Source organism: Microcaecilia unicolor, chromosome 10 (assembly GCF_901765095.1).
Source record: "Microcaecilia unicolor chromosome 10, aMicUni1.1, whole genome shotgun sequence".
NCBI classification, from domain to species: domain Eukaryota; kingdom Metazoa; phylum Chordata; class Amphibia; order Gymnophiona; family Siphonopidae; genus Microcaecilia; species Microcaecilia unicolor.
The window spans coordinates 194,557,380-194,576,746 of NC_044040.1; the positions used below are offsets into that span (position 1 = coordinate 194,557,380).

Here is a 19,367-nt window from a genome sequence, read left to right on the forward strand (position 1 = left end):
ATCTCCTGCTACAGTGGCTTCCAAGCTTTTTCATGTCTTAACACACCCAGAGCTGGGTTCATCCGTCAGAGCACGTCATCATTTTCCCTTCCCCACTATCATCTCTCCTCCCATCTTCCTGACATAAATCACTCTCCCTGAGAAAAACTACTTTCCATTCCCAATGTCCCCACTTACTGGAGACAATCATCCCCCCCCCCCCCCCCCCCCCCCCCCCCCACAACAGTGAAACCAACTGTTCTGCCCTGCCCCCACCCCAATATCCTTCGACAGGTGCCTACGTCTTTCTCTTCCTGCTTTCCTCAGCAAACAGAACTGCGCAGGGCTGGCAGGTTTTAAGGGACACTAATGTCCTAAAGGAAGAACCAGCAGCTGCAGGTAGGTGCTATTTGACTCCTCCTGCTGGTTGGAATAGATCCTGCAGGTCAGAAATTTTGGGAGAAGGAAAAGACAAGAAAATCTGAAGAGTGGCTTTTGCACATCTCAACACCTCCCTCCTGGTCTCTCTGGTTGGCCAGTGAACACGTTTGCTGGCATGCTGGTTGGCAAACGCAGTTCCACAGGACTGAATGGAGGAATCCCTCCTCTCAGTACCCTTCTCCACCACCGCCAACTCCAGGCTCCGCCCTTTCTGCCTCGCCTCACCCCATGCTTGGAATAAACTCCCTGAGCCCATACGCCAGGCCCCCTCCCTGCCCATCTTCAAATCCTTACTCAAAGCCCACCTCTTCAATGTCGCCTTCGGCACCTAACCACTACACCTCTATTCAGGAAATCTTGACTGCCCCAACTTGACATTTCGTCCTTTAGATTGTAAGCTCCTTCGAGCAGGGACTGTCCTTCTTTGTAAAACTGAACAGCGCTGCGTAACCCTAGTAGCGCTCTAGAAATGTTAAGTAGTAGTAGTAGTAGGAAACCTAGACAACGCACAAGGGAATCATTCTAGTCAATTTTTTTTTCTTATGATAGGGCTTCAGGAAATAGAAAACGACTGACGCAAATTTTTTCGAAAAAGAACAGGCTATTGGGTGAATCTCTTTCTAAAGGCGGCAAGCAAATAAATAGCACCGAGGTAGTTCTGAAAATCAGTTTATAGACAGCACGTTAAAATCAGCCAGCTGTCTCTCAAAACTTCTGCAGAGCTCTACACAAAAAGTACAGGTGGTCAAGTGATGCTACTACTACTACTACTACTATTTAGCATTTCTATAGCGCTACAAGGCGTACGCAGCACTGCACAAACGTAGAAGAAAGACAGTCCCTGCTCAAAGAGCTTACAATCTAATAGACAAAAAAATAAATAAAGTAAGCAAATCAAATCAATTAATGTGAACGGGAAGGAAGAGAGGAGGGTAGGTGGAGGCGAGTGGATACAAGTGGTTACGAGTCAGAAGCAATGCTAAAGAGGTGGGCTTTCAGTCTAGATTTAAAGGTGGCCAAGGATGGGGCAAGACGTAGGGGCTCAGGAAGTTTATTCCAGGCTTAGGGTGCAGCGAGACAGAAGGCGCGAAGTCTGGAGTTGGCAGTAGTGGAGAAGGGAACAGATGAGAAGGATTTATCCATGGAGCGGAGTGCACAGGATGGGGTGTAGGGAAGGACGAGTGTGGAGAGATACTGGGGAGCAGCAGAGTGAGTACATTTATAGGTTAGTAGAAGAAGTTTGAACTACAATTTGAAGTTTGATGCTACAATTTTTTCTTTAACTGAGAAGTTTACAGAACTTGCTGCGATTATCTGAAAAATAATGATTTTTTTTTTTAAAAACTCTCTTCTAGGCACATTTATGCTCCCAAACATCAAATGAGCCCTCAAAAAATAACTGTTTAACCCAAAAACTGGGCACGCAAGATATCTGACAGGTGTACACCCAGAGGGCGCACCCAGAAATATGGACAGCAATCTGTTACACTTTAGAGGAATACAACGAAGACGCTGTATGTCCGATACTCTCACACACTAATATCACAGTCCGGTTTTCTTTCCTTTCTTGACCTGAGTCAAGATTATTTATTTATCACATTTGTATCCCACCTTTTCCCACTGATAGCAGGCTCAAAGTGGCTTACAAAAATATTGTAGTAAGTCACAATGCAAGAAGTACAATTTTTCAAATTTAGCAGAATAAAAAAAAAAAAAAAAGTTAAAAGAGCGATGGGTATTGAAGTAGGATATGAATAACAATTAATCAGTAGTAAATATGAAAGCTAAGATGTAATTAGAGTCTATTGGATCTTATAATAGTAAGGGATAATTCTGATTATGTTGAACCTGGGGAGTAAGCTTTCTGTTTTCAATGATTTCCTAAAGTTTAGGTAGTTCTGGGTAGTTTTTGTTAATTTGGGTAAGGCCTTCCACAGCTGAGTGCCAATGTAAGTGAAGTCTGAGGCGTAAATTGATTTATTCTTTAAGCCATTGCAGTCTGGGCAACGTAATATGCAGAGCAATAATAATATGTAATATGCAGAGCAATAATAATAATAACAGAACCAGCTCATCGCGATCTTACCTGAACTTACATTAAAGTTCAGGTAAGATCGCGATGAGCTGGTTCTGTTATTATTATTATTGCTCTGCATATTAGTTGTGCCCAGGCCAAGCTGCACTAACCATGTCTTTGCTGGTGCGCCAGTGTTAACCTACTGTACTTTCCGTATCTCTCTATACAGCTGCCTCTGTGGCAGTCCTGGTCACTCCTTTAGCAGCTTTCATACAATGCCAGCAAATCGCACTCATCGAGATGCCTACGCCCTTCCCCTGGAAGCACAGCCTCGTCTCTGCATTTCCTATTTTGCTGGTTGCCCAAGGCTCGGTTTTCTGGCTGTCGTGCACTCATCCCCAACACCCCGTAAGTTTTTGGCGATGTGGAGCACTGTTGCTCTATTAGCCGTTTCGTTTTGCTTTTCTGCGTTTATCTCCTGTCCCATTTACCAGTGCCTACGCAACTCAGGTTTAGACGCGTCTCACTAGGCAAGGCTTGCAGACAAGGAGTTAACGCTTTACAAGGGCCTTTTATCGTTGCTCTCTGGTTCACTATGTCGGCTGTTTTTCTGGCCGTGCGTGGTGGCCGTGTGCTTCACCTGTCGGAGCTGCAGTTTGTCGCTTTTCCTTGGCACACTATACCCTGCTGCGCAAGCTGGAGCACTACATCACCAGGGGTCAAACGGATAAGCTGACTGCAAGATGTTATTTTCTTCTCCATTAAAGTCAGAGGCCGGGGGGGGGGGGGGGGGGGTTGCTTAAAAATAGAGTTTTCAAAAAGTATCTGTATGGAATTTCACTATTAAGGTGGTCAGAGGTGATCCTGCCATATCTTTCTACTTTTCATGTCTTTCAAATCATCTTTTTGGTTGGTCCTTTAAAAAGGTATCATAGAGGCATGGAACTTGGGAAGGCTAAGTGCTTTGAAAATATGCCTCATAGTGTATTAAGGCTCCAGTTTCCTCCAAACCAGTATTAAAATTCCTATGAAACAAAACAAATTTAAGCAAAGCTTGCTACCAGCGTAGCTACTGCCGACACAAACCTTAAAGTTGCAGAGATTTAGAGACACCTCTCATTAACTCTGCGTGTCCCATCTGATCTCATTTGGTGGGTGTGGGTGGGGCACAGGAGATGGCAGAGAAGCAAAATGATCTTTCATATGATTTTTTTTTTAGGTAATATGATCACCTTTACATCACGCTCGCCTCCCTAAAAAGGGATAACACTTCACACAGAAAATGGGATGTGGGTTAATTTACGACATTTTTAGTGCAACTGTTATTTACAGTTTAAGCTGCATGAAACTCTCCACAAGCACCTCACTCTCTGTGCTTCAGAACAGAAATTTTGGAAAAAAAAGGGGTCACACCAGGCCGGAAGTCCTGCATGCTCCCTGGAAAGCAGCACGGTCACTGTTCAATAGCACCATCTCTCCCGCCTGCTATGAACGTTCCCCAGTCCACTTCCCGTGATGATCTGCACCGTGTCCAAAAAGAGAACCTCGCATGAAGAAAAAGTTCCCTTACCTTAGCGGGTTTCTGTGAAGCGGCTGCTCTTGGTGCTGGTTCTGTCTGGACAGAGCGAGCCGTTGCTCTCTCAGTTGCTTCTGCTTCAGCAGATGTGCCTGCAAAGCATCCTGACGTTCCTTCAGCAGGCGGGCTTCCTGGGCTCGCTGTGCCACGAGCCGCTGCTGCTCCAGCTGTTCCTCGTAGGCCGATTTGTGTGTCCGCACCGGCTCTGCCGGAGAATTTCTCTGCCCAAAGGGAGAGAGAGACAAGATTGACAATGTAGAAATTTCTGAAATACACTTGCCGATATGCTCCACTGTCCAGGTTTTGTCCAATTGCTTTTATGGTGTTACAGCTTCTGGCAAGCACAATTATAAGCCCCCAGATATAGAAGACTATTCTGAGCCAGAACTGCCGCGTTTCCCCCTCCCCATTCACTAGAGCCCAACCAAACCCAGTATTTTTGGTTTCTGCCAAAACCAAAATCTGTGACTGAAATTGGCCACTTAAGTTTCTGGTGAAACTGCCCTCCTCCCACACCACCATTAGGCCCTCTCTCTAGGCCCACTTTAAGAAGCCCTGGTGGTCTAGTGGTCTCTTCGGCGGTAGAAAGAATCCCGTGCGCTGCTCCAATAGAAACGGTTGGCGAGAATGCCATGGGAGGTCCCGGCAGTTATTTCCACTGGATAAGCACATCGGGTAGGAATGTGTGGGTTCGCGCTTGCCCCTGAAGAGGCCACTAGACCACCAGTGTCAGGCGGCTGGGGTGGGGGTGGGGGAAGTTTTGGTTTCAGCTAAACATGCACAGGCATTTTCGGCCAAAATCTGAACCAGGATTTAGGGCTGGTTTCAGTGGCAAATCTAAAACTGAAATTCGGTCGACTTCTGCCACCCACTGTATTGCATTCAGTTGTAGATACTATCTCAAAAAAAAAAAAAAAGAAAAGATATAGCAGAATTAGAAAAGGTTAAAAAATAAGAGCAACCAAAATGATAAAGGCGATGGAACGCCTCTCGTATGAGGAAAGGCTAAAGAGGTTAGGGCTTTTCATCTTGGAAGAGATGGATGAGGGGAGATATGATTGAGGTCTACAAAATCCTGAGTGTTGTAGAATGAGTAGAAGTAAATCGATTTTTTTACTCGTTCCAAAATTACAAAGACAAGGGGACACTCAAGTTACATGGAAATACTTTTAAAACAAATAGGAGAAAATATTTTTTCACTCAACGAATAGCAACAGCGGTTAGCATATCTGAGTTTAAAAAAAGGTTTGGACAAGTTCCTGGAGGAAAAAGTCCATAATTTGCTATTGAGATAGACATGAGGAAGCAACTACTTGTCCTGGGATTTGTAGCACGGATGTTGCCACGATCTGGGTTTGTCCTAGATACTTGTGACCTGGCTTTGCCACTGTTGGAAACAGGATACTGAGCTAGATGGACCACTGGTCTGACCCAGTATTGGCTACTCTTATGTTCACCTGGCTTGAATCGGAAGTCCGATGTCACTGAAGGCGGTGTACTCAATATTCTATGCACCATTAGCGTTGAAGGTCAATAAACGGCGATCCTGTTTTAATAACACTTGCCTTGATTATCACTCGCCGAGCTTCAACTGAATGCTCCAATCCCAGTAGGACGATGTTGAATTGCTTGGGAGATTCTATCCTACTGGGATCGGAGCTTTCAATTGAAGCTTGGCGAGAGATAATTAAGGCAAGTGTGCCTAAAGGAGGATCGCAGTTTATCTTGTAAGTGAAAGACCACCAAATATGGTGCTTTTCTTTTGATTACGGGAAGATGCAAGAAACATGAACTGCCCCCCAATCAATAGAAAAAAAACAGGACGGACAACCAAAAGAAGGATGAAGGAGACCTGGGCCCGATGCTCACAACTCCCGCAGTAAGCCAACAAACAACAAAAAAAATACCGCTGGAACAGCACAGAAAAATAGCTCACCAAGGCTCAAAGCGAACAGTATGCAAATCATATGCACGCTGTTAAAGCGAAAGCAAGGGGGGGGGGCACGCTTGACATGGTAAGCTCAGCTCCTGTGCACATGTGCCTGACAAACCCGAACATGAAGTACACACTGGCGTCTGTTTTCTGCGCCTTTAAATACAAGCGTTTCAATTTATTTATTTTTTTTAGTTTGGGACGCTTAACGCAGGAAACAGGTGCCAAAGTGTGCTTTCACTTTTGGGTCTGCTCCGACTCATGCACATTCATTACTCACAACCAGCGCTTAGAGGCTTGCACGGGCTTCCTTCTGCTTCCAAAACCGATCAGAACTGGAATCACAAGAAATCCGTTATTTTTGCAACAGTAAGGCGGCTTTGTTTTGTGCGCTGTTCTCTGAGCATTGGGAGGGAGTAGGAAATTACCTCATTAACGTCCATTTGACTACATTAGCATGCTATTTGCGCTAATCCTTGGTGTGCATTCTGTGCTAGTTAATGCGGCGCTAGTCCAGCGCTAATGGCCTCTAGCACCCGCGTTTGCTTCTGAGCATCGGGACCATGGTTCCCAATGAGAATCCTTTATTATATCCAAACAGAACAGTTTCAAGGTCTTGAGACACTGAACGTGTTTCGGCAATGAGGCCTGCATCAGGAATCAGAAATTCTGATCGGATACATCAGCCAGCAGAACAAAGGATGCATATACACTTATGCTCGAGTGACAGCAACAAAACTCCAGTTGAAGCATCTTGGAATGGTTCAGTTGGATATAATAAAGGATTCTCATTGGGAACCAGGTCTCCATGGTCCTTCTGCTTTGCTTGCCCCTGCTGCTGTTTCTACTCATTGCCCTGTGGGAAAATGGTTCTTCCCTTTTTGGTTCAGCCATCTGCCAAGTTGCGTGTGTTGACTTTCATTTTTACCCTGAAAATACACTTACGACAATCATGCAACAGGAATACCGAGATCAAATGTTACAAAATGATACTTTCCACCCCTTAAGGAAAAATGGAGCCCTCAAATATGATGACTTGTCTTGTTCTAAATGCACATCCCCATCGGTGTACCTGGGAATGCTCCTGCTCCTCCAGAAGATTCGTCTGCTCTTCTTCATGCTCTTGCCCATTCTCTTCGGCGTGTTCATGCTGCTGCGTTTTGGCCTTCCACTCATGCTCCTCCTCTTGGACCTGGTCCTGCTCTTCTACGAGACGCTCGGGCTGTCCAACCTGTTCCATTTCCTCCTCTTCAAGTTCTTTCCTGTGCTCTTCCGCTTCCTCCGTCTGATGTTGGATGTCTGCTTCTGTGGGATGGTCCATCTCAGCCTCCTTTTTGAATTGACTATGTACATCTGCTTCAGCTGGTCTGTTCTGGGTGTTCTCAGACTCTGCATTTCTCTCTTGGTTCTGTGGTTTCTCCTCATTCTGTGAAACCCATGTAGAATGGAGTACGATTAGACTATAAATTTATATGAATTAGGAAGAAAAGCTCTAACTTTGTCCTTGAAGCCACATCATATCTGATGAATGAGATGCCTACAGCTGATTTTAAATATTCCAGAAAAGCAGCTGCAGATTTTTTTTAACAGACCTACATATATGGGAATGCAGTTTTACTTTGCAGTTAAACCAATTCTGCCCATGTGCCACTAAGCATTACGGCTTTCCAGCAAGCCTATTAATTGGTTGTAAACCTCTGTCCTGCATTTCACAAAATGTGGAATACCGTGTGCTCCAGTAAACATACACTGCCCTGCACAGTTTAGCTGAAAAGGTGATGGATAAATTGTAAAAGTAATTACTGTTTATTATCCATACTGCACCTTTCACGGCAGAGTACCGCAAAATGTCCATAATAAAACAAAATATAAATCAATACATAATACTAATAAAATCAAAGTAAAACACAAAGACATTCTAGAAAATAAAACACATCAACATAAAAGAATAACAAATCAATCTTACAGAATAATGAATTTCCATGGCACTCTAACCGAGTAAAAACGACTACTGATGTTGCTTGCTGTGGTTCTCTAAAACTTTTCATAAATAGAAATGATTTCACTTGTTTCCGAAAGTAACCGTATTTTTCATCAATCTGAATTTTGTACTGGAATCTGATTCCATTCTCTGGGGACAGCAATGGAACATATACATAGTCTGGTCTCCTTATAATCTATTACCTTAAGAGAGGGAATTGTTAAATACCTTTCACTCTAACCGTAATGGCCTAGCTGTTTTATACACTTTCAAGATGGTGGACAACAAAGTTGCCAGGCGGGCGGTTTTACCGACCAATTGGGCGGGTTTTTGCCAGCGGTGGCAGGAAAATTTCGCCGGCCGCGGAATGCGTTTTTTTTGGGCGGTTTTCCCGTTGCCACTGTGCGAGTTCGGCGGTTTTTTCCGGGGCTTCTATTGGTCCAATAGAAGCTTTTCCGGGGCTTCTATTGGTCCAAATTGGACCAATAGAAGCCTTTCAGGGGCGGGGTTGACGTCAGGGATGATGTAGGGGCTGGGCTAATGACGAGGGAGGCGGGGTTAGTGACGCAGGAGACGGGGATTGGCTACGGGCGGGTTTACGGCTCGTTTTGGGCTGGGAAAATTTTTCCCAGCTGGCAACTTTGGTGGACAAATAAAGAGTATCATGGCTCAAAATCTTGTGTAAAAAAAAAAAAAAAAAAAAAAACCAAAGAGTGGAGAAACAGGATCTGCTACGTGGATAAAAATAGAAGAACAGCAAAAAAAAGTAGCGAGATCAACACGACACTCCAAAGACATCGTGGGTACGAGTAATAAAATGTTTAATTAGATGACAATAAAAAAAAAAGACTCGACACGGAGCAGTGTTTCGGCGAAAAACGCCTGTTTCAGGAGTCTGTTTGTTGTGTAAACCAATGAATGGAACACCATAAATGAGGTTGTCAAATCAAGCCTTTAAAAAGGCTAATGACAGATGAATGCGCTTAAAAAACAATCATTCAAAACTGGAGCTGAAAACAGCCTCAGTGTCGCTAAACTAGCAGCGTGGAGGCAGCAGTCGCTCTGAGAAAGCTGCTGCGTCTGCTGCCATTGTGAAGAACGCATACTTCTGTCAGCTTCCCGAAGGCTCGGCATTTTCTTGAGAGTGTCTTTTAATACTCTGTATTCCTCTACCTGGCTCTTAAAATAATTAAAAAAAAATTTTTTTTTAACTACTTTTGATAGAACAGCACATTGAACCACTGATACCAAGTCCTCAGGTGGAATTCATAGGCTTCAATTTTTTCAACAAACGCTAACCCGTCACATACAAATGTGAAATTCTAGATATCTACTTACTATTTGTGGACGGCAGAAACCTTAAGAGGCAAATGGGGTGGGGGGGATTAATCTGGGGCCCCGACGACTCAAATGTTGATCTGTCAGGTGGGACTGAATCTTTGTCCGACTATTTCTTTTACCTTACGTGGCTCTGTAACAGCTGCGTTTTCCTGCTGTGCGTCACCAGGTGAAGAGGGATCGCTCCGAGAAAGCTGCTGCGTCTGCTGCCGTTGTGAAGAACGCATACTTCTGTCAGCTTCCTGAAGGCTCGGCATTTTCTTGAGAGTGTCTTTTAATACTTTGTATTCCTCTACCTGGCTCTTAAAATAAAAAAAAACCACCACAACTGTCAGGCAGGCCAATAAATTAGTCACACACAAGACAGATTTCCCAGATGCAGTGGCTTTGGATTTCTTAAGTGCTCAATGTGTTGGGGGGAGGGGGGGAATCATCACATCACAGGCCATGCAGCGGCATCAGATAAAGCACTACAGTTACTTCCATGCAATCAGGGCTTTTGATTTACTGTAAACAAATGCCAATCACCTTACAATACAAAACCATAACCTCGGACAGATGAAGGTTTCATTTTCATGCCAAACAGGAAAGGAACAATTGTCAAAAGGATTTCAATTCTGGGAACTGGGGAAATCAAGGTGGCTTCAGAAATTCCCTGCAGAAAAGGGTCCTCTGCTGCCCTTCGCAATTCTTGTGACTTACAGTGTCTGATGGGGTGGGGGAATGTTAAAGTGGAGGAGTTGCCTAGTGGTTAGGCAGCTCCTTGTGACTCTGGGCAAGTCACTTAACCCTCCATTGCCCCATGTAAGCCGCATTGAGCCTGCCATGAGTGGGAAAGCGCAGGGTACAAATGTAACAAAAATAAAATAGATACTATTGGAGATTCTACATGGAATGTTGCTACTATTGGAGATTCTACATGGAATGTTGCTATTCCACTAGCAACATTCCATGTAGAAGCCTGCGCGGCCACATTGGTGATCTGCAAGGGCCGACTTCTACATGGAATGTTGCTAGTGGAATAGCAACATTCCATGTAGAATCTCAAATAGTAGCAACAGTGGAGGAGTGGCCTAGTGGTTAGGGTGGTGGACTTTGGTCCTGGGGAACTGAGTTCAGGCACAGGCAGCTCCTTGTGACTCTGGGCAAGTCACTTAACCCTCCATTGCCCCATGTAAGCCGCATTGAGCCTGCCATGAGTGGGAAAGCGCAGGGTACAAATGTAAAAAAAAAAAAAGCAAAGTCTGGAATTTGATGCACAGCTACAAGCTCAGCCCTGCCCGTGTCCCACTGGACTTGAAATATCACTTAGTGAAGGTGACAAAAAAAAAGTCCATATCTGCAGCTAAATATAAACAGAATGCAAAACCAGCTCTGCCTCTCCCTCCCTTATGACTCTACTACCTGCCGCCATGAGGAAACAATACATAAAGTAATGCTTAAGTTTTTAACTTTCACCTATTGACAATTGTTACCCATTGTGGAGCATTGTGGACTGAAGAAAACAAAAGAGGAAAAACGTGCTGTGCAGAAAAAAAAAAAAGAAAAAAAAATTAGCAAGCAAAGGTGAAGATGGACATTATTTCTAGCAATATATTCATACAGTGCCTGCTCCTCAGTCAGTGCATGCATTCAGTCTGACGCGGAACGGGGCTGTCAATAAAGAAAAAAAAAACCCATCAATTTTCCTTGCAAGAAACTCCACCTAGCAGTACCCCTAGAAAAGCACAGTATCCCCCCCACCTCCTTGCTCACCCAGACATGAAATTATACCAGCCTGAGCAGCACCGTACTGAGGTTTCTGGGAAAAGTGGGAATTCCATATTGCCGAGCAAAAGGTTGCATGCATGCAATCTAATCAGGTTTGTCGAGGAAAAGCAATTTGGCAAGAAAGAAATGCTCCGTTTTTCTTTTTTTTAAACAGAAACTCTGCTGCTTCTGACCTGTGCAGCAGCTAGCGCACTCTTGTGGTCGTCCAAAGCCAGTAAAACATGATCATGCCGAGTCAGCAAATTCTTATGCTGTTGCTATTGTAAAAAGAAAAAAAAAAAACGTTTATGGTGTAATTTTAAAATACTATTTTCTTTTTGTGGGAGGGAAGAGCAGATGGGAGCAAAACACTAAATTTTTCCTCTATCAGGCTTTTTACAGGGTTTGGAAATCTCCACATTTAAAACAAGTCTAGCTTACCACCAAATAAGTCCACATTTTGTCAGTGACGATCCTAGGTCGGCTGCCACCCGGGGGGGATCGCCGATGCGCACCCCCTCCCCCCCCCCGGTGCAGCACGACCCCCCCCCCCCCCAGGGTGCATCTTTACCTGCGGGGAGCAGCCGCGCGGCTCTCGGCTCCGCTGGCTCCCTCTGCTCCGGAACAGGAAGAGTTACAACGTTCAAACTATCCATGCCAAAACCCAGACTGGCAAATCCTGTGTATCCCCACAAAATCCACTGGCACACTTTGCTTTCACAGTCCTCTCCACTCTAGTCCCAAATGCCCCATGATAGAAAGGCACACAAATCTCAGCAGCCTGGGAATCTCAAATTTTATATCCAAGCAAAAAGAAAAATAAAAAAAACACATACACACACACATAATATAGAGGGTGAGGCAAAAAAAAAAAATGTAACCCCGCCCTAGAGTTTTTTTTTTTTTTTTGCTCTGTTCTCACAGCTTTATTTGTTGTTACTATCCACGTTTATGTATCGTGTGGAATGAAATCATCTTTAAACACAGCAAAAGCTACATATTTTTTTATGACCACCCAGTGATTTTTGAATGTTCAAAAATTGTTTGCACAGTAAAACTACCATTTGGAAAAATAGAACACAAAAAAAAACTGGGGTACGAGCTTGCAATGTTGAAGGCTTATCACAAGCTCCACTCAAAACCGCAAACAATTGTCAAATTCAAGGAAGCGCTGCAGATGATCTAGGGCAGCCTGCCAAAGGGATCAACTGACCCCCTTAGGCGTCTCTCTCCTCCTCTCTTCAATCCTTTCTGTCCCACTAAGCTCCCCTCTCTTTCAATTAAAGCTGAGAGTGGACAATTTGAGCATTCACAGTGACTGAAATTCTGACACATTGTTAACTGTATCATTGCAATGATGTTATTTTACTGTGCTTTAGCGCAAACATTTTTAATGCACAAAAATCATTAGCTAGTAACGTTAAAATGTCAGTAACATCAACCTAGTTTACAATAATTAAATGTTGTTTAATAGTTTAAGTAAGTAAGTATGAAGACTAAAGTACGTAAAGAGGTTTATTTTCAAAGCACTTAGACTTACGAAGTTGTATAATAACCTATGGATATAACTTCTTAAGTCTAAGTGCTTTGAAAATGAAATGAGCCCAAAATTTCTTTAAAAAGAGAAAGGACAATTTTTTCCCTGGCTCCTAAGTATCTTTAGCAGTGACGTATACAAGCTGCAAAGATGCTTTAAAAGTGTCATGAGATTTAGAGCAAGATGCACTAAAGACGTCGGTAATTCCCGTTCCCTACGGATTCCATAGTGAATCGGTAGGGAACGGGAATGCATCAACGATAGGGAATGCAAATGAGCTACTCGTTGTAGCTCACTTGCATTCTCTAGTCCTTCGGTACCTGAGTCGGAGAATCGGGACGTCCCTTTTGATTAGGCTCCTCTTCCTGGTCTCTTCAACCAATCAAAGCGGGCTTAGCTGGCTGTTGTCAGCGAAATGCGCTCTGATTGGCTGAAGAGACCAGCAAGAGCAGCCTAATCTAAAGGGACGTCCCGATTCTCCGGCAACCAGGAAAATAGAAAAATTTCGCTGTGGAGGGGTAAGTGGCGCGGCGAAGACAAAATAGAAGGGGGAAAAAAACACAAGCGCTGGCAGAGCAAAAAACTGCGAAAAAAAACCGTCTCTCACAAGCGCAGGGAGAGTACGTCCTTAAAGGCCGCCCCTCACATGCGCTCCCTGCTTTTTTATTTTCTTTTTTACCTTTTTTGGGGGGCCCTTTTCCTTTCCGATTCCCTCACAGGAGCCCTAACGAGAGGTGCAGACCTCCCGTTAGGGTTCCTACGGTAAGGGAATCGGAAAAACGGTAGTGCAGCTCATTATAATAGCTTTTGAATCATTTGCATTCCGTTTTCGTTGCCTGCTACCGTGGCAGGGAAAATGCCCTTAGTGCATGCCCCGGGTAAACTACTTGCGTTTTAAACTGGCTGGAACCAAAACGCAAGTTGTGGGCTCGTTAGGTTTTGTGCATCTGGCCCTTAATTATGTTGACAACAGTAATCTTGGTCTCCTCTAGCATAGGAATTCCTCAGTCTTTCTTCTTACTGGCACTGCCTCAAGCAGGTTTCTTTTCAAACATTAGTTTTGCTGATTAATTACCGTTTATGTTTGTAATTAACATGCAAATAATTAACGGCAACTAAAATTAACAATGCCATTAACGCTAACCACCACAACCTGAAGACCATCCGCCCCCCCCCCCCCCCAAAGTCTCTGCTACCTAGGACCACCTTAAAGCAGTGGCGTCCCTAGGGGGGCTGACACCCGGGGCGGATCGCCGATGCGCCCCACCCCCCGGGTACAGCGCCCCCCCCCCCCCGGTTCAGCGTGACCCCCCCCCCAGTGAAAGGACACCCCCCACCCCGACGAAAGAACCCCTCGGGTGCACGCCGCTGGGAGGGGTGCCACGCGTCGGTCAGCTTCGTTCGTTTCCATGCTCCCTCTGCCCTGGAACAGGTTACTTCCTGTTCCGGGGCAGAGGGAGCATGGAAACGAACTAAGCTCACGGCGCGCGGCACTCCCCCAGCGGAGTGCACCCGGGGCGGACCGCCCTCACCCCTTGGTACGCCACTGCCTTAAAGATACTCTGGTGGTCTACAGCAGGCTCCTGGTTCAAAATAACAGCTGCAACCTGTAGCCATACGCTTTCTGGCGAGAGAATGCTCTTGGGGGAAACGGGGGAGGGATTCTCAAAACTGTTTCCCCCCTGATATTCAGTCACCCACCTAATTGGGTAGTGTGCTAAATATTACCTCCATCTGGTTAACCACCCAGATAGGGCCTCAGTGGTCAGAGGGTATATTCAGCGACCCTATCTGAGCAGTGGTTAAAAATAGCACAACTGATCAATTTTTTAATCAGGACATTAATTGAGATTATAAATTTTAACTGAACAGCAACTAAATATCTATCTATATAAAACCATCTGAAATGCAAAATGCGTTAGTTTGGCAATTAGCGTGTATTAGAAAAACAAATCAGTATAGCGCATGTTATATGTGTGGGTACGTTATACCAGTTAAATTTTTTTTTTACACACTCACAAGAGTGGAGAAGTGGCCTACTGGTTAGGGTGGTGGACTTTGGTCCTGGGGAACTGAGGAACTGAGTTCGACTCCCACTTCAGGCACAGGCAGCTCCTTGTGACTCTGGGCAAGTCATTTAACCCTCTATTGCCCCATGTAAGCCGCATTGAGCCTGCCATGAGTGGGAAAGTGCGGGGTACAAATGTAATAAAAATAAAATAAAAAAATAAACTGGTGTGTGTTATATATGTGGGCGCGTTACATGGGTAAAAATATGGTAAATGTACACACAGTTGAAAAAAAAAATTCATTACTCAACAGTGGGGTCTTCCTTGCTGGTAGGATCCCCCGAAGTAGCTAGATTCCATATTACTTACTGCTTAGGGATAAGCAGTCAATCTCCCCAGGTGTACCTTAATGATGGTTTATGGATCTCTTCTCCAAGATGCTACCCCAACCTTTTCTAAACCCAGCTAAACTAATTTTACCACATCTTCTGGCAAAGAATTCTAGAGCTCAATTATCCGTTGAGTGGGAAAAAAAATTCCTCTCGTTTTAAGTGTACTTGCTTAGTAATTTTGTAGCATGCCCTCGCGATGTCGTACTTTTTGAAAGAGTAGTCATTCAATTCCATTTACCTCTTATTATTTCTTCCTTCCTTCAGCCTTCTTCCTTTCTAACCTCTAACCTCTTTAGCCTTCTTCAAAGGAATCATTCCAGCCCTTTTATCATTTTGGTCACCCTATTCTGTGCCTTGACCAGTTCCAATATTTTCTTCTTGAGATCCAGTGATCAAAATTGTACACAAACTCAATACACAGTTATATCATTGAGTAATACAGAGGCATTAAGATATAGAGAATATAACAGAGTATCACCATATCTAATAATTCCTACTATTCTCTATGCTTTGATTTCAACACATTGCTCACAATGATGCCTAGAACCTTTGGCTTGGACGGTGACTCGCATAGCTATAGTTTGGCCAGATGTGCATCGCTTCGCACTTGTCCACATTAAACATCGTCTGACATTTGGATGCTCAGTCTGCCAAGGTCTTCCTGCAATTTCTCACAATCTACTTTCATCTTTTTCTATCTTCATCTGATTTGTCTACTAGATGATCAAAACACAATCCAACTCGCACTTTATGTGTCTGTCAGCAAGGTTTGTTAATGGTACAGTTGGTTTCTGCAGCTTTTACGTCTCTTAACTAGCGCTCAAATTTTTTTTCATTGCAAGACCAAAGATTCTCCTTTAGAGGAACTATGGGGCCCTTTTACTAAAGCCAACGCCAACAGACATGGTCATGAATTAAGTGCCATATGGCCCATAGGTGTAAAATAGGATGCCCAGCATTTAACCATGGTGTATCAAACTATAACAAACCTGAAACCTAACATGCTAAGCTTTAGTAAAAGGGCCCCGAGTCACTTTTGGTAAGAAACTGAAGTCCTTCCATTTAGGCAGGTCTTGTCTGGTTTTAATTTTTTGTCTGTTCTATATTGTGAATGTTAACTTGTTATCTGCTTACTACAGTAGACAGGTGGGATATAAATACCGTATTGTGTCTAATGATCTCCCCCCCACCCCCCCAAAAAAAAATACTCCAGGGATGGAAATCCCTCTGAGTCCCACATCCAAATTTTTATTCCCTCAATAATCATCCATCCCCAGCCACAACCTTGAGACGAGGTAAGAAATGTCCAGTCATCATGGGCAGGTGGAGAAAAGAAATGCCTCGGTGCCCCTTCAGTCCTTTTTGTCCGCAGCCATGTCAAGTACCTCTCCTCACAGCACCTCAGGTTTCCCCACCACCACCCTCTGCTGCCTGCTTCCTCTTCAGTACCACACTCCTCTCCTCAATCCGAAGCACAAGAGACTGCAGGAAAACTTTAAAAACAAACATTACTGCTGTTAAGCAAGCCACAGTCTTTCCCTTAGCAGAAGGGGGGGGGGGGGGCTCTGGAATGTAAGGCCTGCAGAATCGAGACCACTGCTCCACCTCTACTATCTCTGATGCTGCTGGGCTTTCACCTGGCACAACCACGAAGTAGCAGTGATTCAATGAGCAAACAAAGTGCAGGTAAACAGAAAGGGAAAAAAAGCACAGTTCTTCAAAGCCTGCTCAGCCAGCTGTAAGTAAATCCATACTGACCCTGCTGTCCATAACCGTACTGTGAAGTCAGCCTCTAAAGCTTCCCTGAAACACAAACTTCTCCTCCTCTTTCAGGAGGGAAACCCCCTCCTACATGGCAGTTAGGATAATACAAACATGCCATTCCATTTACCTCTGTTATTCTTGCTCAAAGCGATACAAATTTAATGTTCATACAACTCCTCGGAGTGCTTTGTTCAAGACGATCCAGCAATTTTACAAGTTTCAGAGACTGTTCTCTCTCTCCACAATAACCAATCTGTTCTCACATAGCAAGCCCAAACACAAATGAACCTGTCTGGTCTCGGCTTCAATCCCCTCTTTCTCCAGGTATTTAGCTTAAATGGCCAGAATACAATAAACAAGGTATTTTTTTCACTCATTTATTTCAATAATTAAAAATTGTTGAACACTTCAGCAGTCGGTTGGCTGTCTGCCTTCTGTTGCCAATTTCAGGTTTCCTAAAATCTTGAAGTGCCTCCAACAATACTCCATCCTAGACTTCAGAAAACCCAGTGTTTCTAATAACAGCTGGGTGATTATTAGAGAGAATATGGTACATTAAATAGTTTTGCTGAAAAATTAGAGGTGTGCAGCAGTGGCGTTCCTAGGGGGGCTGACACCCGGGGCGGAGCGCCGATGTGCCCCGCCTCCCCGGGTGCAGCGCACCCCCCCCCCCCCCCGGCGAAAGAACCCCCCCCCCAGGTGCACACCGCTGAGGGGGTGCCGCGCGCCTGCCGGCTCTTCATTTTCATGCTCCCTCTGCCCCGGAACAGGAAGTAACCTGTTCAGGGGCAGAGGGAGCATGAAAACAAAGAGCCGGCAGGCGCGCGGCACCCCCCCCCCCCCAGGGGCGTGCACCCGGGGCGGACCGCCCCCCACCTTGGTACACCACTGGTGTGCAGAGAAACAAATCCTCTCTCTCATTTTAGTTTTGTTATTGGTTTAGCACAAGCTAAAATGAAAAATGAAACTGTTTTTCCCTGTCATTTCTTTTGAAAATGGCATCAAAATATCCTTTCAAAACAAAAGCACATCCCTATTGATAATCACTGCCAGTAAAATAAATTCATGCTTTACACACCGACGAAGCGTGCTATTTCCTATTAAATTCTACATTTCTGGGGCATCTTCCACATCCTACACTCCAGTTTGCCTCTTAACCCCCCTGATGAGAACTATTAATATGAGAGGGGGAGGGGAGGAGCAGGGACAGGCCATTCCTGGGGCACAAATGATTCTTATACATTTAACACTGTAATGTTTCTGGATTTAATAGACCATGGTCGAGCACAATGTCCCAACAGAAACTGTTATCATATAAATATGGATTTTCCCTTTGAACATAATTAAGAACAGATCTCAACATTAAACGTAATTACCTTCACATAGCCTGGCCTTATTTCTGGATTTATAATGTTAATACCTGCATCTACTTCTATTAATAGCAGTCACAGCCTAATTAATTTTTTTTTTTTACCCATTAAATCGCCTATTGTACTGTTTTATGCCGTGTTGCTCTTCTATTCAAACTATGGAGTGGTCCGATATCACAGTCCCCTTTCTTTTAGGCAGAACAGGAGGACAGACTTCATCAGAAGACATACGAGAAGAGACTGAGGAGATAAGATTCGGGCCTTCTTATACTTGAAAAAAATTATTGAAAAAGCGAGCCTTTTTTAAATGGTTTACTACAGAATTCAATGCGAGCTATTCAAGTGGCACAGAATGCAACTGCCAGGATCATTAGAGAGAGTCTCTCAGTTTGCTCATATCACTCCTACATTACAGAACCTTCCTTGGTTACAAATTGTTTGGTGTTATTACGTTTAAGGTATTGACTTAGCCCCGTTTACTAAGAGCGCAGCAATGCCGACACAGCCCATTCAAAGTAAATATAGCTGTTGCAGGGGTCTTCTCCTGCTGTCTCATCTTTGTTGGTCAGAGGTCTGGTAGGCCTGAACCATCTTTTTCCTGATCTAATATGGATTCTGCAGCCTCAGGCCTGAATACATCAGAAACCAGAGGACAAAATACCTCTTGGCTGTGCTGATGACTTCATCCAAGGACACATTGTTTACTTCAGTCTAGCGTCCACCTTATCTCCTGGGAAGGTGCGTAGGAGCATGACTTACAGAGACAGTCTCCAGGAGTATTTGTGAACTATGGAGGGGAGTTTGCTACCATCAGTTTTCGTGACAAATAAGAAATTCTTTGCTGGAATCACAAGGCATCCCGTTGTCATGACCGTGAATTCTGCTGGACAGTACACAGTTTGTGAGTGGTCCATATGTGTCACCTGGTCTGAGTGGGGTGCCAATGTTGGACAACAGAGAAAGGAGGAAGAAAAGAAGATTGCCTGGTGAATAGTGCTCTCGCTGAGGAGCTACAGACTATTTTTCCTAAATACCTGTGAACTGTGATTCCTTGTGCTAAGAGCCAACAAGGTCAAGTTCAGAACCTGCTTCCTGGCTTTCCAAAAGACTGTGTAACAGACTGCTCACAGAGCAGGGCCCCTGGACTATATTCCTGAACTGGAAATGGCTCTCAGGCGCTCTGCTAAAGCCAGAAGAAATCTGATTCTGTGCATCACCTGAGCTTTGGGACCAAAATGGGTGAGAGAAGCGGGAATTTTCTTCTTATAGCTCAGGTTTTAG

General features: G+C 44.4%; 1 protein-coding gene across 4 annotated transcripts in view; it reads right to left on the minus strand.

The window, feature by feature from the left end:
* Nucleotides 1-19,367, minus strand: part of GOLIM4 (golgi integral membrane protein 4) — a 119,329-nt gene that overhangs the window by 23,898 nt on the left and 76,064 nt on the right. For 2 of the 4 annotated variants that reach the window (XM_030216652.1, XM_030216651.1), the window contains 4 exons: nucleotides 11,209-11,292; nucleotides 9,388-9,567; nucleotides 7,019-7,372; nucleotides 4,008-4,234 (listed from right to left, as the gene is read on the minus strand). In XM_030216652.1, coding sequence (XP_030072512.1) covers nucleotides 4,008-4,234; nucleotides 7,019-7,372; nucleotides 9,388-9,567; nucleotides 11,209-11,292 — 845 coding nt within the window. The remainder of the gene's footprint in view (nucleotides 1-4,007; nucleotides 4,235-7,018; nucleotides 7,373-9,387; nucleotides 9,568-11,208; nucleotides 11,293-19,367) is intronic. The other 2 variants (XM_030216654.1, XM_030216655.1) reach the window with 2 other exon arrangements.